At 43.9% G+C, this 14775-nt stretch overlaps 2 protein-coding genes across 8 annotated transcripts in view; one reads left to right on the forward strand and one right to left on the reverse strand.

The window, feature by feature from the left end:
- The window catches only part of LOC100227828 (6-phosphofructo-2-kinase/fructose-2,6-bisphosphatase 4), a 51203-nt gene extending 46202 nt beyond the window's left edge, over window positions 1–5001 (forward strand). For all 4 annotated transcript variants that reach the window (XM_030283110.4, XM_012572914.5, XM_072934856.1 and 1 more), the window contains one exon: window positions 2246–5001. Coding sequence is in view for 3 of the 4 variants with exons in the window: in XM_012572914.5 (XP_012428368.5) it covers window positions 2246–2305 (60 nt within the window). In the remaining variant the exon portion in view is untranslated. The remainder of the gene's footprint in view (window positions 1–2245) is intronic.
- A 2391-nt stretch (window positions 5002–7392) lies between these two features.
- PRKCD (protein kinase C delta) overlaps window positions 7393–14775 on the reverse strand; it is a 59978-nt gene continuing 52595 nt past the window's right edge. For all 4 annotated transcript variants that reach the window (XM_072934847.1, XM_030283109.4, XM_002189928.7 and 1 more), the window contains 7 exons: window positions 13969–14142; window positions 13336–13427; window positions 11742–11804; window positions 10458–10596; window positions 9465–9653; window positions 9103–9231; window positions 7393–7914 (listed from right to left, as the gene is read on the reverse strand). In XM_072934847.1, coding sequence (XP_072790948.1) covers window positions 7756–7914; window positions 9103–9231; window positions 9465–9653; window positions 10458–10596; window positions 11742–11804; window positions 13336–13427; window positions 13969–14142 — 945 coding nt within the window. In that variant the 3' untranslated portion in view covers window positions 7393–7755. The remainder of the gene's footprint in view (window positions 7915–9102; window positions 9232–9464; window positions 9654–10457; window positions 10597–11741; window positions 11805–13335; window positions 13428–13968; window positions 14143–14775) is intronic.

The raw sequence follows: 14775 nt of genomic DNA on the forward strand, positions 1-14775 counted from the left end.
TCCTGTGTTTCCTGGGCTCTCCAGACAGTGTTGCTGCTGGTGTGGGGCTGTTCCCAGCATGGTCACTTGTCCAGGTGTGCTTTGGTGCCAGGCAATTGCAGGGACACCTTCTGGTCCCGAAAGATAGGGTGAAACCTCTGTCCCCTTTCTAAGCAGCAGCACTTTCCTTGTTGCATGGCTTTTCCCTCACAGTGCCCATGGCTGCTCTGAAAGTGGGTACAATCTCAGTTGCCATCATCTCATCTAATGGGATTCCTAAGAGTAGGAATCCACTTACAGTTAATGAGGATATTGGTCCCTTTCTAAGCCCCTGTTCATCTGTGCTCTCTCTGCTGGCTGTTGTGTTTGTTTAATAAACCCTTGGGGGTGTTTATCAGGGTTTATCCCAGTTTTCTTCCTTCAGTGTGGCAGTTCAGCACACTTCGCTTCCACAGCCTGTTTGTATTTACTCAAATTCAAGCTTTTTTTTGCTTTCAGCTTTCTTGCCTGCTTATCAATATTCCCTTTGGGTCTGTCTTAGTTGTTAGAATGCTGCTTTTATCCAATTGTCTCATTCACTGAAATAAGCTGTATCTTCTGCTTTGCCTTAATCACCTCATTTCCTTTTAGCTTCATGTTTAAGCTGTGTGCCTCTTGCTGCTTGTGGACTAATTTCCAGTACCTCTGGATTCCTGCATTTTGATGCTCCATTTCATGCTCCATTTAATAATGTTCTTTGAATCAACATCAGATATTCAGCTTAAAAGATTTCAGCCAGTATTCTGTGAGTGCCTGTGGAGACCTCTCAGCAGTCCCAAGGAAATCCTGGGTATGTTGCATCAGTTGCTAAGAAAACCACAAACACACCAAATGCCAGCACTTCTGTTGGTTTGTTGTTTTTTTTTCCCTATAACCATGCAGAGTATGACTTGTTTTGCTAACACCTTAGTTAGTTCTTAGCAGATACTGATGCTTTCCCCTTGCTGCAGAAGAGATGCTTCTTGTAGAAGCTTCTTTTTTAGATGGGATTGTCACTTTGCTTTCCTTCGAAGAGATGTGAGTGGGTCAGGCTGTGTGCTGGTGGGTGCAGAGATTTCCGGTACTTGGACAACTCTGTCCAGCAGCATTTGCTGTGTGTGTTCCCAGAAACCTTGGTGTGGTATTCATGGTGGAAAATGAGGATTTACCCAAGGGCTTGAAAGCTGATGACAGAGGGGTCAGCCCTTGAAAGGGCTGATGTGGATGTAGAACTGGTGAGGGCAGAGCAATGTTGGCAGAATTCAGCCTCCAAAGAGAATCTGGTGCTGATTGTTTATAGCCTGCTTTCAAAAGAAATGGCTGAAAATCTGGAAACTGGCGTTGGGGAGGGGATTGAACTGCTTTTTGAGTGGATGAGTTTTGACTGATGGAGTTGTGTGTCTGCGTGTGCTGAGAGGGCCCCTTGCTGTGTGCTCGTGGGACTCTCCTTTCCCCAGAGTTCAACTGGAGAGACTTGTTTAGAATGTAAACTCTAATAAAAGTGGATATAAAACCACTGGAGCATTCCCTGATGTCAGTGTGACATCTGCCACATGCCATGTGTACCCCAAAGTGCATTTAAACTTTATGTTACCAGCTCTTCAGGGAACACTTGATGTTACCAGCTCTTCAGGGAGTTATTCGGCGTTCTTCCAGTGATTTGGCTGCTCACAGATAGGATCAGGATTGGCTTTATGGCTCTTGGTGTTAAGGAATTATTTCCTGGAGTGTGCTTGGAACAAGGAGAAGGAAGGCTTCCCTCCCTCAAGATTTTATTGATTCCTGTGTTGTTTATTGCCTTTACAGGGTTCTGGTTTTCCTTACACTACATGCATAAGGACTGGAGAGACAGTGGGTTAGAAAAATGGGGTTAAAACAGTGATTAAAGGAAAAAAAAGGTTTTAAAAGCTGTAACAGTGAGACCTGCATATGGTGTACAGGGACCAATTGTCCTGCCAGGCCTGGTGTGATGCAAGTCTGCATTTCACTGGCAGCAGGGATCCTGCTTTTGGGTGTCTGAGGGGTTCTGTAAAGCTCCTGGCACTGGGACGAGGTCCAAGCCTGGTTCTGACTCGTGCTCAGGGGCTGGGACCCTTCCTTGTGTTTTCCAGAGCATTTTGAGGGAACAAGCATTACAACTTGCTCACCTTTTGTGTCTTGTAACCGCTGCGTGCTGAGTGAAAACCGCGACTGCCTGTCAGACCTTTGCTTTAAATTTTTGTGGTTTTTTCTGTCTTTAAATCTGCAGAATGTAGGTGTGAATAGGTCGAGAGAAGAGGCTTTGAGGACAGTCCCCACCCACCTATAGCTGCAGCTCCTGGGGCAGCAGCCCTTCCTCCAGCAGCTCAGGGCCCGGCGGTGTCGGAGCAGGGCGGGATGGACGCGCCTCCCCTTCCCTTGGAGACATTTCGAATGTGATTCTGCTCCTTTGGACAAAACCTGTGCTTGTGGATGACTCAAAAGGTATCAGTGAAAAAGATTGTGGGGAGCAGAACAGAGTTTTAGATTTTTCTCATGTAAATTTGTGCAGTTTCAGTGAGTTTTTACTGTTTGTGGATAATGCAAAGTGGTTAATTGCCCATGTTGATTTTACTGTCAGATTTTAACTAGATTTTATTTTCTTTTGTAAGTGTTTTTTCTAAGAGTTCTCTTATTTTTACTGTGAATGATTGCCTAGAATTACATGGAGGTTTTTGATGACGAATTTAACATGGGCAAAATTCTACATTTTGAGCACTGGAGGCTTCATATTGCAAAGCTCCTTTAAATGGGGATGCCCATCAGCTCTGTTTTAAATTGAACTTTGGTCCTATGTTTTAAATTGAACTTTGGTTTGCCAGCCACAACTTAGAATTTTTCTGAAATTCACAAGAGAGATGTTCCCTTTGGAAAATCAAAGTATTAAAGCTGGATTTGCTACCTGGGAAATTCTGCTCTTTTAGCGAGATTTTAACACTTTCCTGAGACCAGGTGTATTTTGGAGGGCAGTGGGGACATGGGTGTGAGTGACAGCTGGGGAATGAATGGAGAGAGACACATCCTTCCTACTGCAGTTATGGGAGGGGATGAGCAGCTTTTCTGAGTCTGGAAGGGAGGGGAAAAGGATTCAGTCAAGGGCTAGAAAAGTTGCATGTCTTGTTAGTGTTGTCTTTATATTTTTAGAGAATTTTTGGAATGAATTTCAACATAAAAGTATATGTTTCTCTTTTATAGCCACATTTAATACGTACATCAGGAAACAGTACAGAAAGGTTAGGTGAGTTTAACCATTCTAAATAGCTCATGCAACAAAAACACCACGTAAATTCTGTAATAATTTTAACAGGGCACACTTGCCTTGGAGTTTTTTGTATTGTTTTTTAAGCACCTTCCATCATCCCAATTCTTCGTTGCTCTTTTATGCCTAGTGAAACTCCAGTGCTAAAAATGGAATTTTCTGTGTCTGTCAAAGTCAAAACCTTTTAACTGTACTAAATCAAAGTGTATTTTGTATGTATGTTACCAGACAACTGAAATGAGCTGCCAGCACTGCTGCTGGCTCTAGCTCTGCAATGAGGAGAACTATTCTTTGGTAGTTGAACTGTGTTTTTCCTAAGGATTCTCTCCAATTAATTGAGCTTTTACCACGTGAATTGGTGGGGTTGTTTTGTTGTTTTGTTTTTTTTTCTTTCCTGAATTCCTGTGTGAAATACCAGGCCCTGGTAACATAGTTTTGCGGGCAAGGGCTAAATTGTCTTTTGTTCGTGCAGGGTTTATAAAATAATGTGCTGCTGTTGTGATTACTTTTTTTTTTTAAAAATAAGCTAAATTCAGCAATATATTCAGCTCTTGGAAGTAAGCCATAGTGCATTGCTGGGTTCTGTTTCAGAGGAGGAGTGTGTAGGGTGCAGAATGACCAGAATACTTGCTTCAAGCGCTGCTGTCTAAAGCTTTGTGTGTGTGTGTGTTATGGTAATGCCATTTCAGACCTTTATTAATTCAGCTGTGCCCGTAGTTGTGGGGTGAGGAGAGAGCCTGCCTGGCACTGCTCAGAGGAGTGAATTCATTGATGTGTGGTTAACAAGGCCACCTTTGTGGCACAACTGAAGGAGCAATTCCCCCTCCCACTGTGGTGTGGGAAAGCTAGGCTGTGCCCCAGGCAGCCCTCGCTCCTCTGCTGGGACAGGAGGGGTGGTAAAGCAGTTTTTACACTGAGCATGTCAGGATTTATCTGTAAAATTCCCAGAAGGCTGCATTAGAAAAGTGGGATTTTACTGGCAGTTTGTGAGCTCAGACCTGTCTGAAGAACTTTGGGTAGAAATGTTTTCCCCAGTGAGAGCTGAGCCCAGAGTTGCTTTTCTTTGCTGGTGAACACAGCTTGAAGTGTCTCCTCTCCCCCTTTGTTTTACCTCTCTGATCTGTCAGAGGTGCTGTAACATCCTCCAGGCTACATGTTCTATGTACAGTAGGTATTTTTATAGCCTGCTTTCAAATATTCTGTGATGTGTGTTTTACTACAATGGGTGTTCAGTAAAGAGTTGTATAGAAGTGTAAATAAACTATTGTGCTGATACTTGAAGAGAAAAAAAAAATGAAGTTGTTGGTTCTACAGTAGGAAGGTACTAAATCAGTGACTGCATCTGACTGACTGGAGAGAGCAGGTGTAGATGATGAATGTAGATTTGAGCTGAATGTAGATTTGGAGTGGTGGGTTCTCCCAGGGTGTAACCCTAACTGCTGCTCTGGGAAGGCACAGTTAAGAATTGCAGTTAATTGTCACTTTCTGTAAGTGTGTGTCCCCACTCCTGACAGAACAGTCACTGACAGGGGAGGGGAAAACCCTTGTCCTGACCTTCTGCGTTTGTACCAGTTGACTGCCTCTGTTCGTGTGTGCCTGGCTCAGATGCAGTCTCTCGACTGGGATTAAACTGTCCTTTCTTACATCGTTGGCCTTTGTTGTGATCTTTCAGACAAATGTAATAATTTGACCTTTCATCCCAGTAATAAAGATCAAATGCTACCAGGTGCATGGTGTGTGTTTCTTTCCATGTCCCCTCCCAGTGGCTGAAGTGCCAGGTGAGTGTTCCTGAGCCTCAGCAGGGTTCCACAGCTCCCACAAGCTGCGTTTAGGGAGTTTAGATAGAAATGTAAGGATTACATTAGTTCACCTCGTGGTTGCTTTACTGTGACAAGTAACTGTGATTTAAGTAGGAAGCTCAATAATAGAGGAAGAAGTTGGAAGAACTGGTTAAATAAATGCATGCCAGGATTTGCACATGATGGAGGGGAAAGGTAAGACTTTATTCGCTTTACCTGGTCACTGGGATTAAGATCTGCTCCACCCTCTCAGAGCTACACTGTTCTTACATTGTCTTGAACATGCTGCTGGTGTTTTGAGAAAGCTGAAACGCAACAGCCAAATGCTGCCTGTCAGTACAAGTTTGTATGCAGAGGGGAGCTGGAGGGCATTGCATTTGCAGAGGTACTTATCCTTCAGAATGACGGGGACAAAATTAATTACTGCTTTGTGCTTTTAGAATTATGTACTCACATTTTCATGTCTTGCTGATTGCAGCCCCCCAAGTGGTAACCACTTGTCTCTTCTCTGCTAGGTGGGAGGAGTGTTTTAATTGCTTTTTAACTCCACTGTGTATTTCTGTTTGGGGAGCAGGTAACTTTTTTCTTTGTTTTAGAGCTTTTAGGCTGTTTTCTGGACAAGATCCTTGAATAGCTGAAACTTCTCTAGTATGAGGATGACCCAGAGCCGATGGGTGAGTGAAACCAGGTGGTGCTCACAGGTTGCCCTGGCTGCAGCAGTTCTGCAGGGGAGGTAGAGGAGCTTTTGTGCCTGTCTTGTAACACAGGTAACAGTGGTGCAGGGCAGGGGCTGCAGGAGGGGTGGAGTAGCTGCTCTGCAGAGGAAAGGGATCTGTGCCCCCATGGCACGAGTGCAGTCGGGCACAGCTGTGGCAGCAGGAGATGCTCCTGGTACATCAGGCAGCTGCCAGCTGGAAGAGTTGCTGTGTGAAGCCTCCTGAGCAGATCTGGCACTTGCTACTCCAGAGCAAAGCAGGTGAGTACAGGGAGCCAGTGTTCCCACAGGGAATATTTACTACTACTTGTAGTTCATAACAGCCTCTTTGTGTGCAGATACCCACTGCTGCTGGTACCCACATTTGGAATTCCTTACCTAGAAATGCATTTCTGCTCAGGTGCAGCACCACAGCACTCACCTTGGAAAGCAGAATCACTTTCTGGTGACAAATGTGCAAAAGCAGGAGTGCCTGTGTAGGTTATGTGAAGGGAAAGCCCAGGTTCCTGCTCTCCCTGCAGCACAGTGCAGGGCAGTGCTGGTTCCCCTTGGACTGGGGTTGTCAAGCAGGCCAGCCCTGGCTGTTTGGGAGTGCCAGCTGTGTTCTGCCCCTTCCAGCTCGGTCTGCTGCAGGCTCGGATGGCATCCGAGTCATGCTGGCATTTCTTGAGTGTAACAATAAGCTAGAGCTGTTCTTCATAGGCTGAACAAAGGCAGCACTGTATTTTTTTTTTAATCTCTACAAAGTATTACAGCTTTCTGCTGCTCTTTCAGCAGGATTAGCAGTCTGAAATTACCCAGAAGCTGCAGGGTGCTCCTAAGAGTTCTGTAGCATTCCATAACTCTTGGATGAACTGTCACATGTACATTTCTTCTGCCTGCTCAGTGTTGAGAAAAATCATTTGCAATAGTGTTAAAAGATACAGAGAGCTCCTGAGAAAGAACGAAACCTTGCTTCAGCCTGAATTTTATGAGCTGACTGCAAGGCAAAGCTTTTGGAAGGAGCTTTGCAAGTAATTATATTAGGTTTTCTTTCTCTCTAAGGGCTAAAAAACAAAATTCAGAAGTAGGTGTTGCAAGACAGCAGGATCTGGTTTTGTGCCCTTCTAACAGCAAGCAGGAGGAGCCACAACTGCTGTGTTACAAACAAGCAAATAAAACTGGAAGAAGGATTTTGTGTTTGGCAGTTAAACAGAATAATTCCTCAGGCAGAGCAGGCAAGTAACTCTACAGTCATTACCTGGGTTCTGTCCTGCTGTGAATGTGGTGGCTGCTAGCAGGAAAGTGGCATTTAGTGGCAGAACTCCACATTTCCAGGCAGGATGGGGCTGCTCTGGGATGCTGAGGCCTCTTTGTCTCACGCTTGGACTGTCTTGGAATAAATTTATTTATTCAGCAAAAGCATCCCTGAGCTGCTTCCCACAGCAGCTGGTGTTACACTAGGAATCTCTGCTTTCTCCTGACACTTCCTTTTGTTTAATTCACAAGAACAAGTATTTTAAGTGAGTGATCAGGGCTGACCAAGCATTATTTTTCCCCTGTGCTTTAAAGACCACTGGAGTTAAATTGTATATTGTTAAAAATCATAGAGCCACGAGTGAAAGTTACATTAAACTTTCTTTTAATTGAAGACAAATAAAAGAACCAAGGGCTCAAACACATTTTAAAAAGACATCTTTGTCCCCCAATGTCTTCTCTCGAGCAAAATATACAGCACATATATATATATAACATAACTATGTTCAAGTACCAAATAGAATTTACATTTTCCCAAACAGAGAAAATAATGCACATGATTCACATACCTTAAACCCAACCATGCATAAAAACACTGCCAATAAATCAGGAGTTGGAACATAATTCATCACACTACTGTGTATTAATCTGAAGTATCGACGTCGTTGGAATGCATTAACACTTGGGAGTCTGGTTTGTAACCCTGCTTTAAAGTCCAGCTGTTCAGAGACCTACTTGGTCAGGATCTGTTCAAATTTTGGGTTAATAAAAGAAAATCCATCAAATGCAGACTGATCCATGGATTCAATCAGGTTTTTGTCACTGTAAGACAGTTTTGGCTTCTCGCTCAGAAATTCTCTGTCAAAGTTGTTGTAGTCATTTGCTGATTTCTGTATTAGAGAGGGAAGACAGTTGGAGACAAACTTTGTATTTATTCAAGAACAAATTAATTAAATACAAAATCTTGTGAAGTTAGTCTTTTAGCTCCCTCCCTCCTTCCCCAGCTTTAGAGAAAAAAAAAATCTCATTTTAACCTATTTTAACAAGACTATAAGACTGTAACTGGGCACTTTCGTATTGTTCATTGGAAACCAACAGAAAACCCAAACCCCAGGTTGCTTTGCAGATGAAACCTGGATTTGGGATAACACTGGGTTATTACCCAGAGATTATCTGTTGACAAAAGCAATGCAGCATTAACTCACACATCAGATCAACACTTCTTGCCATTAACCAAAATGTTTAAATTCCTGAGAACATTTTACAGGCTGTACTTGTTCAGAGAATAAAGCAATGCCCTGTAGCAGCTGTTTTGTGTTTAATGAATATTCATGTGACTACAAACTCTAAACCACCAAAGATTTCCCACTTCTCGGGGAACAAGCAACACAAAACCTTGTGTGTTTGAAGGACACAGCTCTCCTCCATAGAGTACATTTTAAAGACACTGTTGCCTGTTTTAGGAACAGGGTGGAGAAACACTGGTTTGGGTTTTTAACCATGTGAGTTGAAGCAGCATCATCCCACTGTGATACAGACTGAGTTACAGTCTGTTCTGCAGGTGCTTTTCCAGGTAACATCAGGCATGTACAGAGAGTCCAAGTTCAGTAGCTTAGAGAATGCTGCTTCTTGCCCCCTTGGAGATGCCTGGGTGGGTTTGAAGCAGCAGAGATTTAATGCTTGCACAGAGTGCCTGCAGTAGGTAGCAGCTGAGCAGCCTGGAGCTACTGCTGCTCCTCCCCATGTGGCATTTCAGAAAAGCAAAGTTCTGCGAGGAACTCTGAACATTGCAGTGCAGAGGGAGATCAAAGCTATCTGTTGGTTTTGCTGAACATTTTATTCATAAAGCTCCTTGGGAGCAATAGGAAGGCAGTCTTAGCAGGAAGATCTCAGGGCAGTCAGAGGAGTACAGTGCACCTGTGTATAACTGAACCATCCACGAACAGCGGGCTTACAGATACATAACTTTCTCATTTGTAAAATGTGAGGAGATGGCGGTGGGATCCTTTGTGCAGGTACAGAATTCACCCCTTACCCCTGGGCTGCTGTTTACTAAGAACAAAGAACAGCCCACTTACCACTTTTGGCCTGAAGGGAGGGTCCACCTCCCTCTTCTCTAGTGCTGTCCAGTTGATTGTTTTGAAGAAAGGATGGTCTCTGATGTTCCCAGTGACCCCAAGTCGTTTTGCTGGATCCCTTTCAAAGAGCTGCAGGAGAAGACACCCAGTAAAGAGCTGCTCCAAAGCTACATGGCAGTGGAAGAATTACAGGTATGGTGCTAAAACAACTAAGGGTGCTGACAGCAAATAGAGCATTAGGGATTAATCTGCCCTGGCTTTCCCTTGGTAAGAGCAATTTGCTGATAACAGCTCCCTTATTAGGAGATTTGTCTCTGCCTGCACAGAGACAGTACCAGGACCCCAAGGATCATCAGTCCTACCTTTTCTAAGATATCCTTTGATTCCTTGGTAATCCAGCGTGGGTAGTGAGGGGTGTCCACTCGGATCGACTCGAACAGTTCATCTTCATCGTCCCCATGGAAGGGGGACTGGCCGATCAGCATCTCGTACAGCAGCACCCCGAAGGACCACCAGTCCACAGAGAACGTGTACCGCAAACCCTGCAGGATCTTGGGCCCACAGACAGAGTGCAGGTCAGGGGCAAGAAGCAGCAATACATCCCAAAACCCAGATTTTTCAAGAGGTATTCAAGAGAGAATCTTTAATGACTAGAGCACTTCAGGGAAAAATAAAAATCCATCTCTCTGGGAAATTGTGGACAGTGATGCTGAGCTGTGGTTTTACCCTAGGCTGCTGTTTGTGGGAATGTGGCCAGCTCCATGGACAGGTCTTTGCTCTCATTCAGAAATTTTCTCCCTTAACTTTAAATAACCACAGACTTAAAAAACATCCTCTCTAGTTTCTTTACAAGATGAAGGGAGAAGCAAATAGTGATGCAAAGTAGATTCCTACAGAAGTATTTGACAAAATTTATAGCTTTAAAACCTTAATTGAGCTGCTTCACAAATGAGTTTTTTTTTTAAAAAAACCCAGAGAATTAAACTCTGTGAGAGTCCCCTTAAAAGCTCATTTTGTTTTGAATTCTGGTTGTTTGCACAGGCACAATTCTCTTCTCCATCTGCAGTGCACATATAGATTCATTCTGCAGGAGCCTTATGGGTGTACTGGCTATACCTAACTCCCATCTCTTAAACTGAGCAGTTTAACTTTCCAAACCCACGTTTTTTTAAAACTACAGCTACAGAATATTTTAAAATCTCAAGTACTTTCTATAAAAAAAACAGATACAATTTTTTGCTCTAATTTTTGCCTCTAATTAGACTTGGACCTTTTCTTTTCACAAACATGTGATGAATCCCAGCAGCTCTTGTGCCATCAGGGCACTAATCCAGCAGTGTCTGTGCCATACTGACCTCAGGAGCGATGTAGTCAGGGGTCCCACAGAAAGTGCTGGCCTTGTTGTCACCAACAACGTTTTCCTTACACATTCCAAAATCAGCTATTTTGATGTGGCCTTCTTTATCAAGCATCACATTGTCCAGTTTTAGGTCTCTGCAAAAAGTGTTTTTAAAATGTTGTGCTTTAAGTAGTTTTTGTAATCAGATGCACACAGTTTGTTCACTGATGAACACATCTCCAACACAAAGGCTTTTCCAGAAAAATAATCCATCCATCAACACAATCCATCCAAAATGGTACTTTTGTGCTTGAAAGGCATGAGGAGGCACAAGGGAAGAATTCTCTCTTGTCAAAGAGAAGAAGAGACTGAAGTGCAGATATAGAATGTGACTATAATCCTCCACATTTGCTTTCAGATGCAGAAGCTCAGCCAGAGCTTCTGTTGCTGCTGGAAGATGGTGAGAGTTAATGCCCCAGCAGCTGACACAGCAGTGCTGCTCCAGGGCTCAAAAGGAGGATTGTGCTGGATTTTGAGAGCCTTTGGCAGGAATTTGATTGTTTGAAACCTGCCCAACTCTTAACAGTACCTGTGACTTGCTTCTGGCACCAGCACACGCTCATGAGTTGTGGCACGGCCTGTGCAGGGTCCTGTTCATGTCTTATCTCAGAACAACACTATTCAACCAAGAAAGAGCTTTTTTCCCAGCAGTTTCCAAAAGCTACATTCCCTCCCTTTGACCACACTGCATTTTTGTCCATCTGGCTGCAAATGCACATACCAAGGAGGGCAGGCTGAAGAGAAACTGAACAGCCCTCTCCCTCCCTGAAATAGAGCAGGGAATTTCACATAAGAACAGGGCAGTCTTTTCTCCTGGGTAACTGAAGTTCCCAGTACCAGCAGTGGATCAGGATTTGGCCCTTGATGCTTCAACCTGGTGAGGCAGAAACATCAATGTTGTGGTTTCACCAGAAGCCACAAGCAGGGAACTTTCACCTTGGTGGTTTGCTCAAGGAGCCTCTCCCTCACCTCCACACTAAATGGACTCATGATTTGAAGGCAGTGTTTGAAAATAACTGAAACAAAACTGCTTTTGTGTAACAAAAATCCCATGCCATCATTCCAGTTGCCGAGGAAAAACCCACACAAATAAAGATTAATCTCAGGCATGTTAATGGCCTTGGAACTACATCAGATCTCTGACAGACAGCTTGTGTTTGTTACATCAGTCAGGAATTCAAAGATGCATGAAGTACAAGGACAATTCCCAGGTCCCAGCCTGGAGCTAGCTGGTACTCACCTGTAAATAATGCCTTTGCTGTGGAGAAACTGGAGCCCACATAAAATTTCAGCTCCGTAAAACCTGAAAAGACCAAAACATCTTTTAATCTTTGCTCAGTTACAACAGTCAATGCAGGTAGCCAAAATAATGCTGTGGGCATCTTTTCATGGAGTGAGAAGCACTGTACACATCTTTAAATCCCAATGTCTCTGTGTTTCTGCAGCCAGATGCTGTAACCTGCAAGGTGATCCCTTCACCACACATCGGCAGTGTCCAACACCAAACAGCAGAGGGGACACAGCAGCAATTGCTGTGAGGCTTCATCCCACTTCCTCAGGGAACACCATCCCTGTCCTCCTCCTTGATAACAGTCTTTGTGTGGTTTTAGGGATAGGCAGGTGCCTTTTGAAAGAGCTCCTGGGAGCCCAGCCCTGCAGGATGGCTGCAGGAGGGACTGGGCACCAAGGGCAAGGTTAGAATTGGGCCTCACCCGTCTCCCTCTGCACCTGCCTGGTCACAACAGACACGCTGAAAATGCCATCACTTCAGGGGCACTCTCCTCAAAAGAAAGAGTGATAGCCAAGGGACATGAAGGAAAATCTGAAAGAATGCTTCCCTCTGCCCCTAAAAGCACACTTTTTTTTTTTTAATTGGAAAAATACAAAACTATTTCAATTTCTGTATAGCAGATGAATGTTGGTCCAAAACAAAGAGCACAGAATATACCCAGAGAGGATGTCAGATGCACAGATGTTTGCTGGCATGCAGGTAAGATGGAGGGACTTTGTCCACATTTTTGCTGGGGAGAGTGGGAAGGGAGCTGACCTATACAACTGGCTGCTGTTGATCCCAGACTTTTTGTGATCCCATCCAGTCAGCAATCCTAAGTGCAGTGCCAGTAACAGAAGTAATTTTCCTGGGGCTTACAGACAGGTCCAGTACTCTGCACTGTTACTTTTTAAGGCTTACATGCCACCCCTTCAATGATGGCATTACAACGCCCATGGGTTTGGATGAGAGAAGCAAAAACCGACCTCAAACAAAAAATAATAGCTGAGGTAACAATAATACAGTATTTTCCCATCCTTTGAAGATCACTGGAGCTGAAAACTTCAGTCACAGATAACTGACACAAGTGCACTTATTAAACAAAGTGCTTACCCATTTAATTAGCATCTCATGGAATATATGGTTTTTTTTGTACTATCGTGTTAATTTAGCAACAGTAGAAAATAAGTGTTAAACTATTCCCCCCCATGCTGTTTTCCAATTTTTTTTCCATCAGAATACTGTCCTAAAGTACACTGAAGCTGTGCTTATTGCTTTCCATGTTGGCTCATGTTGCAGTTTGTTTTGCACCTCCAGGAACAAGCACCCCATAAAGTGCAAGATCACACTGTTACGTAAATTCAAGAAGCCCAACTCCACACCTCATTAAGTGAACTTCATTGTATTCAACCAGTGCCTAGAAACATATTTTAAACCATCAGCCACTGAAACTTGACTGCAGGTAAGGGGGGGGGGGGGGGGTACAGGACCAGAAGCCATAAACCCAGAGATGAAATGGGGTGGGGAATGAAGGGAGGTGGGGAATGAAGGGCTGAGGACTCACGTTGCTCTGTAGAGGTCGAACCGCCCCTTGTCTTGGATGTGGAACATCAGGTCTCCCCCATTCAGGAACTCCATCACGAAGAACAAATGATCCTTTAGCAGATAACCAGGGAAAGGAACAATTACTGATGCTATCCAACCATAAATGAAGTAGAAATGTGCCTCCAGGGGACCAAGCAGCCACCTCCCTCTTCTCCTGAAGGATTTTTGGTTTCATGCACCCCTATGAGGCTCCAACAGAGTTGAGTGGCCTGGTCTTGTAGTAAATATAAATATCTGATCCTGTATTCTGTGTGTCTCTAGGCTTAATACTCACTAAAACAGACCCACTGATTTCAATCTGTGACAGTCATCCTTTTCCCCTCACCGAGGGTAAAGCTCAGATTAAAGACTTAAATTAAACTCCTTCTTATTCCAGACTGCATAGATGTTTTTTCTGATTTTATTCTGTCTTTATCAAGGTATGTTTGGGCATACTCATATTTACTTTCCACTAGGCCCATGAATTGCACAGAGTGCAGGAAAAGGACATTTAGTTCTTGCATCACTAAATTACTTTAATTTGACTGCTGGTATCAGCATCCATTAAAAGACCAATTTGTCATGTTGCTGTCACTATTTAAGTTTTTCCTACCTTTGTCTGAAATGTGCAGTAAAGATGTGTGAGAAATGGATTTTCCCAGGCAAGGGCCAGGACCCTCTTTTCCACCATGGTACATTCTACGTCATCATCAATTAGCACCACGTCCTTTTTCAGAGCTTTGATAGCAAAGAATTCATTCTTCCCTTTCAGCTCTGCAAGCAGAACCTACAAAAGATAAAAGATGAGAGTACAGCATGTGTAGGAAAAACTGGTGCTGATTTATCAGTGAAGGAAAGCCAAAGGTGTTCATAGCAGGTGCACTGACAATTAAAAAACACATTTACATGGGAAAGATGAGGGAGGTTTGGGAAGGTGAAGCTGCTGGGCACAGATGAGGAGATGGGGCTCAAGGACCATGTACCACAGGCAGTTTTTCTGTCAGTGCCTTGTGAGTGTTTGAACAGCAGCCAAGCAAAGCCTGGCCTGTCACTAGAGCTGCAGTTTCAGAGACAGCAGGGCAGAGCCTGTGGAGATCACACTGCTCTCCCACACATCCCCTGCCCTGCACTGGGGCGTTGTGAGGCTGTTTCTGTGTGGAGGAAACAGAACTAAAATGTCCATTTGCACTGGATATGTGCATTAAAGGGCAATTCCTCTGCCTCAATACACTGACAAACTGCTGGGCACAATGAATCACTTTGGGGTTTACACAAGGTCCAGCTGATGAATTTCCAGTGTCTTTGACAAAGATGTCTACATACAATTCTGTTAGAAGATTACTGACCCAAAAAGCTGTGAGACCTTTCTGGTTAAAGGAAAAAAAACCATCACATTGCAGATCACGCAAGGCAGACACCT

This window comes from Taeniopygia guttata, chromosome 12, assembly GCF_048771995.1.
Source record: "Taeniopygia guttata chromosome 12, bTaeGut7.mat, whole genome shotgun sequence".
In the NCBI taxonomy this organism is placed as follows: domain Eukaryota; kingdom Metazoa; phylum Chordata; class Aves; order Passeriformes; family Estrildidae; genus Taeniopygia; species Taeniopygia guttata.